At 38.2% G+C, this 10,318-nt stretch overlaps 1 protein-coding gene across 2 annotated transcripts in view; it reads left to right on the top strand.

The window, feature by feature from the left end:
• Nucleotides 1-428: 428 nt before the first annotated feature.
• The window catches only part of GRM1 (glutamate receptor, metabotropic 1), a 485,478-nt gene continuing 475,588 nt past the window's right edge, over nt 429-10,318 (top strand). Inside the window, exons 1-2 of one of the 2 annotated variants that reach the window (XM_011959442.1) lie at nt 429-575; nt 2,014-3,037. In XM_011959442.1, coding sequence (XP_011814832.1) covers nt 2,338-3,037 — 700 coding nt within the window. In that variant the 5' untranslated portion in view covers nt 429-575; nt 2,014-2,337. Of the gene's footprint in view, nt 607-2,013; nt 3,038-10,318 lie in introns of both variants that reach the window. The other variant, XM_011959443.1, reaches the window with a different exon arrangement.

Here is a 10,318-nt window from a genome sequence, read left to right as displayed (position 1 = left end):
TTATTCTTCTCTCACCCTATGCAGCCTCTTCCTGATTTCCCTTGCAATCTACTAATAGAGCCTTTCTTTAGATGTCTATACATGTATTTAGACTCTGTTTCCCTCTGTAGGGACTTTACTTGCAGAGAGAGAAAATATATTTGAGTCCCTGAGATATATACAAAGATATCTACCCCAAAGCAGCTTAGGCAGTTCTTCACTTCTTTGGCCAGATTGTCTGACTGTTCACATATCTGGCAGCTTCTATGCGACCCCTCATATAGTAAAGGAATTAATATTCCCCACTTTCCCCTAGCTTGTCTCCCCTCCTCCCTCTATCAAACGACTGATTTTTATGCGTGAGATAATAGACAAGCCTTGAGTGACCTGTTTTTTTTTTTTTCTTTCTTTCTTTCTTCCCTCCCCCTCTTTTTCCCTTGCGGTAAAATAGTGCTGAAGAAAGAGGGCACTAGTGTACAGCCCAGATCGCATCTTTGCACCGTCTGGATTAGAGCTGAGGCGTCTGCAAGCCGAGCGTGGCCACGGTTCTCTGGCTCCGGGACCATAGCACTGGCTACCCCGACTCAGGTACTCAGGTACGTCTCAAGCCATGCCCTCCAGACTCAGGTGAGCGGACACTTCTTCGGGTGAAACCAACCCACAATGGCAGACAAAGTCCCAGTCTATCAGATTTCCCTCTCGGTCCCAGGCGCAATCTCGCTTATGTATTTCTTTTCGTCCTGTATCCTCAGGAAGGGTCGGGACCCATGGGTGCCTGGGTTGTCTTTCTTCTTTTTCTGCCTCACCTCCTGTGCTCCCCTCGCCCGCTCCCATAGCCACCTTTTCGTTTACTCTCACCTTGAGAAAGGGAGCAGGGGAGGAACGGGAGAGGGAGCCAACTTCAGCCCCGCAGGCGGCTGAGATTTGGCGCCTCTGTCCTCAAGCGGGTGGGTTTGGATATATATACCTGCAGAAGCGGTGCAAGGTGACGAGAATGAGGGCCGAGGGGCGGTAGGGACTCGAGTGGAGGGAAGTGTGTATGTGTGTGTTTGTGTTTGTGTGTGTGTGTGTGTGTGTGTGTGTGTGTGTGTGTGTGTGTGTGTGTATGGGTAAAGAACGCAGAGGAGGGAGGTTGAAAGAGCAAAGCGGGTCAGGGAATTGCAACTCACTGGTCAAAGCGTCCCTTGCAGGCCCTGCCAGGGAATGGCTGGCTGGACCAAGCACTGTCCAGGGTCCTGAAGGCGGCATGTTTCAGGCTGCTGCGGCGAGAGCAACCCGAAAGCTCCCCTCCGTTCCCTTTCTAGCAACTATGCAAACCCCAAAGCTCCCGATTTAGGAGAGCGCAGGACCCCCTCTAACCCGTCCACCCACTGCGGGAAACAAGTTACCTTATCTGCACCCCTTCTTCTTGAACATACACAGCAAGCCTGACTTCCTAGAGGGGAAACATACCAAACTCCTCCATACGGAGACTTTACCAGGCGTTGCCTTAGTAACTAATATGGATTTCCTTCAAGCTGGCAAATTTAAATTTACAGTTGATTGTATGTCAGGATTTCTTCAACCCCTCAAAATTAAAGTAAAAGGTGCATCCCTTATTTACGTTTATTTTAAAGTCGCACTTCCACCTTTACAATCAGTTTCCAAATTTTCTTCTGGAAAAAAAGTTGATCTTTTCCAATCCGGAAAGTTCTCTTGGGTTGAAGGACCTAGCTCCTCCCCTCCTCTCTGCTCACCTTCCCCACCGCCCTCCAAGTAAGAAGGCATGATAGGTTTTAGGGGACCAGGAAAAGACTTAAGGCTGGAGGAGCGGGCGAGTTGGCGGGGCTCTGCACCGCTCGGACCCGTGAGGACTGAGGGGATAGGACACCCCGCCTTCCTCAGTGACCACAGCTGCGTTCCAAGCTGTTCCTGCAGCCGATATCAGGATGTGCCGAAATGAAACGGGCAAGCAACTGTTAACATCACGGACCCCAGAGTTTTAACACAGGTCCTCTGATGACAAGGCGGTGATTTTTCTCTGTCTTTTGTCAGCAGCATCCAGCTCACCGCTGCCAACACGACTTCTACTGTACTCTTTATCAATGTACCTTGATGCACCGGTGAAGAACGGGGATTCGAATTTCCCTACGAACGCCTGCCTACAGCTTGTAGAGGCGGTCGTGGAGGACCCAGAGGAGGGGACGAAGGGGAAGGAGGCGGTGGTGGAGGAGGCAAAGGCCTTGGACGACCATTGTTGGCGAGGGGCACCACTCTGGGAGAGGCGGCGCTGGACATCTCGGGGGTGATCGCTGGGAGCCTGCAGCGGGACCAGCGTGGGAACGCGGCTGGCAGGCTGTGGACCGCGTCCTCACCACCATGGTCGGGCTCCTCTTGGTTTTTCTCCCAGCGATATTTTTGGAAGTGTCCCTTCTCCCCAGAAGCCCCGGCAGGAAAGTGTTGCTGGCGGGAGCGTCGTCTCAGCGCTCAGTGGCCAGAATGGACGGAGATGTCATCATTGGAGCCCTTTTCTCAGTCCATCACCAACCTCCGGCCGAGAAAGTGCCCGAGAGGAAGTGTGGGGAGATCAGGGAGCAGTATGGTATCCAAAGGGTGGAGGCCATGTTCCACACGTTGGATAAGATCAACGCGGACCCAGTCCTTCTGCCCAACATCACCCTGGGCAGTGAGATCCGGGACTCCTGCTGGCACTCTTCCGTGGCTCTGGAACAGAGCATTGAGTTCATTAGGGACTCTCTGATTTCCATTCGAGATGAGAAGGATGGGCTCAACCGGTGCCTGCCTGACGGCCAGTCCCTCCCCCCCGGCAGGACTAAGAAGCCCATTGCGGGAGTGATCGGTCCGGGCTCCAGCTCTGTAGCCATTCAAGTGCAGAACCTGCTCCAGCTCTTCGACATCCCGCAGATCGCTTATTCAGCCACAAGCATCGACCTGAGTGACAAAACTTTGTACAAATACTTCCTGAGGGTTGTCCCTTCTGACACTTTGCAGGCAAGGGCCATGCTTGACATAGTCAAACGTTACAATTGGACCTATGTCTCTGCAGTCCACACCGAAGGTAGGCATTATATTTGGGAAAGAAGGGTACGAGAAAGCCAGGGCATTGTACTATGTGTTCCTGGGATCATAGTATTGTTCCTGTTTATTTCTAGCACTGTGGGGAAAGGAGTTTACCATTCTCAGTACTGCCCACCCATTTCCTTACAACTATAGTGTAGGAAAATTGTACCCCATAGAATATCTGAGGATAGTAGGAGCTGAAATGGTATCAAACTTTCCATGCAAAGTGTCCAGCAGTAGATTTGATTTGGATACTTGTTTGCCTTCGTATATTGAGTTTGTGTTTGGAACGCTTATTTGTCCAAGGTGTTGTAGTGCTCTTCAGTGACCGGCTATGACTTTCCAGGTGTAAGGAGTTAATTCAATGTGAGTGACTGGCAAAAAGAAGTTACTGTTCCACAAATTGGACTTCAAGGCTTTATCTTTCTTGAACAGTTGAAGGTGTTTTGTCCTCTTGTACCCCTTCTTACATATGGAAAACTTTCCTGTGAATATAGAATTAATGCAGTCATCTCCCTCAGTATATCAGAAACTTATATTTTTACTTCTGGAGTACCTTAGTTACAAAGAAAAAGTAAGTAATTTAAGTAATGTATTTTCTTCTTACTTAATAGGCTAAAATTGTCCAGATTCCCTCACTCCCCCAAGAATTATCCTGTTTTATGAGAAATAACACTGGTGACCAGTTGGATTTGAGTTTTTGTTTCTAGTCTTTTTCTTCTAACACAATGAACTTACATATTAGAATGAAAGTTAGATCAGTTATAAAATACTAATGAATGGATAGCAGATATTAGGTTTATAATGTCTTTCTAAAATGCAATAGATTAACCTAAGAATAAAAGCTTTGATTTTTCCAGAAACTTATGGATGTGAATATTCAAAAATTTTTGTATATAAAGATTTTCTACACTCTCTTCAGCTTAATAAAAGGGGATTTCTGAGCTTAGCTACTCTTAATTCCCCCAGTAGGTTTATGAAAAAACTGAGGCTCTGGTTATAAATTAACATCTAGGACAATTCACATATATAAGCTGGCATAAGAAGACAATCTTGCTGGTATTTCTGCATTCGTATTTCTTCAAGTCAAATGATTTTCAAGAAGCCATAGACATAGCTCCACATTCTTTTAATATTTCCACAATATTCAGTTACTGGTGTGAGGTTTGATTATAGAAATTGGCAGCATCCATAGTGAAGTGATTATATGGTTATCATTAATGAAAACGTATACTTTATAAAGGGAACAGAATTTTCAGAACAAACATAAATGATACAGAATTACACATTATATTTTCAGATTTTGCTTTTGGAAAAAATCTATCTGCTGTGATATAACTTGATAACAACTGACTTATGCTTCTGAAGCTTGATTTTTAATCATGAACTGCATACTTCTTTTTGAACAAAAATTCATTACTTTTTAAAGACACAAGCTTAAGTTCAGATGTTAATTCCTTATATTTTAATATTTAACTTTACTACATGTTAATGTTTAGCATAGTTTCCTTTAGTGCTTGCTTACATGAAACATCCTGAAAGAGCAAGTTAAAATGTGTTAAATATCATCATTGGATAGATCCAAAGATGATGGCAAAGAGAATGGCAAAATCTAGATTGAATGTGATTTATTTAAATATTTAATAATATTTCCCCCATTAAGCTAGATAATTGCTTATTGATATTAGAAGTATAAATTATTTCTTCAGGAAGAAGTAATATTTCATCATTTTTAAACAGTATTTTCATTTTCCATAATTTTATTATAAGATTATTTTATTTGGTGAGAGGTGGCTAATAGTGGGTTGCTTTCTGAGAAGTAGAATTATGTTTTTGGAAAATTAATTGAACTTGTTTTCACTAATTTTGCTGAGAAAGGATTAATATTACAATTTTGCCCATGTGTTAGTTTGGATTACTATGTTTCCTTTCTGCCTTCTGATTGGTGTGGTATGGCAAAGACAATGTCTCTGTACCATTCTAGTAATTGATTCCAGACTACATTGTGTTCACAGAACAGCATCATAGCAATATGTGGTGTTTATTTTATTACCAAACAATTACATCACTCACTTTGCCATTTATATATAATACCTTGTTTTTCTCAAAGGGAATTAGTTACTTCTCTTATTAAATGTAACATCTGTAAAAACTAAATTGCATTTATTTCCTTCTATCTGGAAAGGAATTTTGTGTAAGCTCCCACTGAAGATTCATTTTTCCTGAGGCTTTGCCCTCCTGCTTCTCAGGGCCCCACAGTGTACTGCCTACAGGCACTTTCTTGGATCATTTAGTAATTTTCCTGCTTTCAGACTGATGGGGTTGCCTATTGGTGACAGTTCCCTGTCAAATAGCAGTGAAGACCACTTATCAGGGTTGTCTCTGTCATCTGAGCACTATTCAGCAAGGAAACCAGTTTGTCTGGATATTGGCAACATAGGACTTAGAAATTCTAGGGCCTCCCATGACCTTTACCTCTCCTTTCCAAATCAGCCATTCCCTAGTCAATTCATTATCATCGTTTCTTGTATTAGAAGTTAACCAACTATAGTTAATACCAAAAGCACTGACTGGACTAGTGTACCTTCATTTCTGTAGTTAATTGTGAGATTACCTTGAAATCATATTGTTTTTGAATGGCACAGTTGATTTTATATTACTGTATTTTACATTTAAGCTAAACTTGGAGATATTTTCTCTTTTGTTTTGTATTTTAACCAGTTACAGTTTAGTTTTTATATTCTTTTACATTCTTTTCAATCTTTTATTGTATTATTTGTACAACACTTGAAACATGACAATTATCAACTTACATAAAATAAAAGAAAATCAGTACACATAAAGTTACCTGCAATGCAATAGACTCTCCAGAAATTGTTCATGATTGGCTCTGGAGGGAAATGTTAAGATGGGTCTGTCAAGGGGGAAGCAGGATATTGGAGTAATGGAGCCTTATCCACAAATACAATTTGAATGTGCTTTGGAGCAAGCTGCCCACCTGGAATGTAAGTCTTTAAATATACTAAGTATATAATACAGAAATAGCCTACTGCTGATAAGAATATCTCAGCCAAGTACACTGTATTTTGTTCTTCTGATAAAATGCAGATTCCCTATCAAAAAACAAATTTATCATTTCAAACGATTTTCTGAAAACAGTACTTAGAAATAGCTGTAGTTAATAAAATTCGAAGCATTGAATAAGTCCAATAAAAATGTTCTTTGAGTTTGTAGCTATAAGATTTTTTTTTGAGTGGATAAATTTTCATTCGTTACATTCATTTATTTATTTATCTATCTATTTATTTATCTTAAGCCTTACTTCTAGTATTTTGTCTCAGATACTTAGATAAATATTGATATAATAATGAATTTAGTGATGCTGCTTCCCTTATTAAAATATTCACTTTAAGGTAAACTTTTCTTTCCAGTTAGATTTTCATGTTGGTGCAACATTTTTTTTTTACATTTGCTTACATTTTATATAAAATTGTCGTTTTTGAGCTTCTTTCCAAGATCTGATTTTTTCCTTTTGAAGTACTTTTTTAGTTGATATAAAACAATTAAAAAGTCTAATGACATCAGAAAAAAAGTCCTCCTAAGTCATAAATACATACTTTGGTTAATGCAATTACCTTTAATAATTTCATATCTACTAAATATCATATTTCCTATGTAACAGCAACTTTCTCTATATCTTTCTTGTCTTGATTGAAGCAACCTACTTCAAAGTAAATTATCTTAATACATTGCACTTTTGATCATATAGTAAGAAATAGGAGTGTCTTGAAAGGTTATTCAGACCAACTAATGAAAGATGCTTAGAACATCACGTTACATGCTTGCCCACGTTCAAAGCTTTCTAATTGTGATTAGGGTTTCTAATTAGAGTAGGAGTATACAGGAGTTAAATTGAGAACAGAATTTCACCTGACTTTTAGTCAGTTCTTCTATATAATGACCTAAAACAGATTTCTTGAAGTTTCCACCAATTCTTCATTGAAGACTAGCAGTCATCCAAAACACTCAAGCTTCTTTTCCATGTGACATTTATCATCAATGAATAATCTCTCTTTTATAGTATACCTCTCCAGTTTCTTCACTCATGCATTCCATTTTTTACTTCACTTACCATTATAGCTGACTAGAGTAGATCTTACATCAATTAACATCCCAAGGTCTTTTCAAAAGTGCTGTTATTAAGCCATATCTCCTTCCTTTTATGCTTGAACAGTTATTAATTTTATTACTGTTACCATTAGATTCAAGAGGAGGACTTGAATTTTTTCCCTTTAAATGTAAAATTATTAGCTTCAATCTGCCTTTCTAACATCAGTAAGTTCTGGGATTTTGATTATTTAATTTATCTTAGTATTCCAGCTTTGTGTCTCTGGAATTTAATTGTATACATTAAAACCTAAAGAAGATAAGGGTCAAAAGTAAAGTCTCAAGCTCTTTCATGAGCAAACTACCTGGCTAATTCTGGTGTTCACTCAGTCTATTATGAATTCCTCCTGTACAGTGCTTTTCCTCCTCATACTATACTACCTTGCAAGTGTATAAATGGCTATATGTCCTTTAAATGAAAAATCATCACAACAGATGACTTTAAGTAAAGATGTTTAAATACATGTAAAGTAAGTAAAAGCAATCACAGTATAGACATTTATAAACATGAGTTTATTCAATTGTAGGGAACTGAAAGAATGTAATGGTGGTGCAATTATATAGAGAAAACCTGGAAAAAAGGGAATTTTGGTTAGAGTTTTGTTTGGAAATACAGCATTTGTAAAAGAAGCAGTATTGAAAGTGCTCTCCTGGTGTGGAAGAAAAGCAGATTTGCTTATCTGGAGGAAATAGTCTGGGCTAGGAACTAATAATAAAGACAGAAGTAGGTCCTAATATTCTGTGATTACATCAGTCTTTATAGACATGAAGGATGAGTAATGGAGAATCTTGAAGTGTGTGACAAAGACTTTTGGTTTCAAGAAAGATACATCCAAGCAAAGTTAGACATGTGAACTTTGGCCAAGAGAACATATATTATTGGCAAGAGTGGGTGAGTGGACAGAAGAAAAGCCAGATATTGTTACGAGATACTTTATTTGTAATAAAAAAAAGTGTTAATATCCAAGTAAAACCTTGTTTACCCATAACCTTGATTCTCTAGCTGTCTACTTTATACTTGAGAGTTGGTCTCTTTAAACACCAACATTTACATTTAAAACATTTTATGAGGTGATCTTTGCAAACACTACTGTAAAGTTCCCTAACTTCTTTTAAAGACAGTGCTCATTATAATGGACACTTCCCTTGAATATACCAAGTTATCATGAACATAAATTGTTACCTTGTGCTAGGATATGGTGGTAATCTTGGAGCCTATTAAAAAAATATAAGGCCATTTATTACTACTCAAAATGGCCACAAATTGCCATGTTTAAAAATTTTTGTCTTTATTTTTTCTTTTATATCTTGGATGGAGTTATTAAACTCATTTTTAAAGTCACTAATCAGTATTTAGCAAACAGCTATTATGTGCATAGAATTAGAGTGAAGTCCAAAAATGAAAAAAAATGACACTTTCATTATTCTGAGTAAGCTTGAACTCTTTGTGATTCCTTTGCCACAAAATCACCCTACAACTACATTTATCTTGCTGCAAATTTTGTAAGAAGCTGTTCTTCATAGGATAGGTGGTGGTGGCAGCTTCCATTTTATGTTTCTACCGTGTGGCTTGGCAGTAGCCATCCTTCTCCGAGTATTAAAATTTTTGCCCTTATGATATAGGGAGCTAATGTACAATAACTCCTTCATGGATTTTCAATAACTGAGCAGTGACTGGAGTGATGGGTTCATAAACAGACTTACTAGAAGTCGTGTTTTCAGCGACTTTTTTGTAAGTACACAGAGAGCTAGGGAACCACATCCAGAAAAGAATAGTTTGGTGAACACCTACAACCACTAAAAAAAACTCATGGCACATGCTGTTCTGATATATGTTGGAAGCAGCATGTCAGTAGGAGAAGGTTGTCAATTTTCAGAGAAGCTGTAGTTGAAAACCAGAGTCAAGACAAGGCATAAAGCCTTGTCAAAATGTCACTGTCTTATGCAACAGAGAGTTATCATTAGATTCTAAATTTATATAGAAATATTTGCTTCTTTTTCCTGTTTAATTGTTTTCTATGAATCTCTACAACATTTAAAATCTTAACTTACATGAGAAATTATAATTTTAATTACCTTTGGTATTGCAGAAAACTTTACTCTCTTAAACTTAAGGCATTGTAGTACCAAATAGAACACTAATGTTTTTATGAAGAGGATTGGTTCTCAGAAATCCCCATTTATCAATTTTAGGATTATCGATTTCATTCATTTCATAGCAACAAATTCAAGGCAATTATCTAAATACCCAGGTAAAAGCCTTAATTGGTAGTTGAAGCACAGGATTTTGGGAGGCGGAAATTATTTGATTAGCTAGTAACGTATTTGCTTTCTAATAAAGACATTTATAAATAAACAAATGTGTCTATTATGCATCACATATTTTTCTTGGTGCTTAGTAACACATAAATTAAAATAATAAAAATCAAAAGAATAACTATTATTACTACTATTATTATTATTTTCTTCAAGGGTCCCATATTTGTTGGAAGAGACATAGAAATATATAGACAGTTATAGGCTCATGGGTTATAAAGAAAATGTTTAATTACGGTTTTGAAAAATGCACAAAACATATGGGAAATACTGTATGCATGCACATCTCAGTTTCATTTGTAAAATGGGAATTATAATCACTACCATGTCATATTCTTCACAGCAGCATTTTAAAGAACAAGAAGATGATACCCATAAATACATTTCAATCGTTTTTCTTAAACTTCCACCAAAGAGATGACTTCTTCTCAGCTGATGAATATTAAGCAAGTCCAAGAAGCCAATTAATTGAATACAGATTTTCAACCCTAAACCTAGTAACATAAGATTAAAATGAAATTCATGGTTAAGATAAAGGTGCAGCATCTACCATAGATTTTAGGAAACGTTCTTGTTACAAATGAGAATGAAAAGCACAGAAAAATAAAACAAAATGACTTGCTCAAGATCATAAAATTCATCAGTAGCAAAGCTAGGACTAATTTAGCTTTGTTTTAGATACTTTCTTAACAGAAAGTTTTCTTTCCTTCTTCCTTCCTTCCTTCCTTCCTTCCTTCCTTCCTTCCTTCCTTCCTTCCTTCCTTCCTCTTTCTTTCTTTCCTTCTTTCTTTTCTTT

Source organism: Colobus angolensis, unplaced genomic scaffold, assembly GCF_000951035.1.
Source record: "Colobus angolensis palliatus isolate OR3802 unplaced genomic scaffold, Cang.pa_1.0 Scaffold493, whole genome shotgun sequence".
Taxonomy (NCBI): Eukaryota; Metazoa; Chordata; class Mammalia; order Primates; family Cercopithecidae; genus Colobus; species Colobus angolensis.
This window is presented reverse-complemented; position numbering and strand designations above follow the sequence as displayed.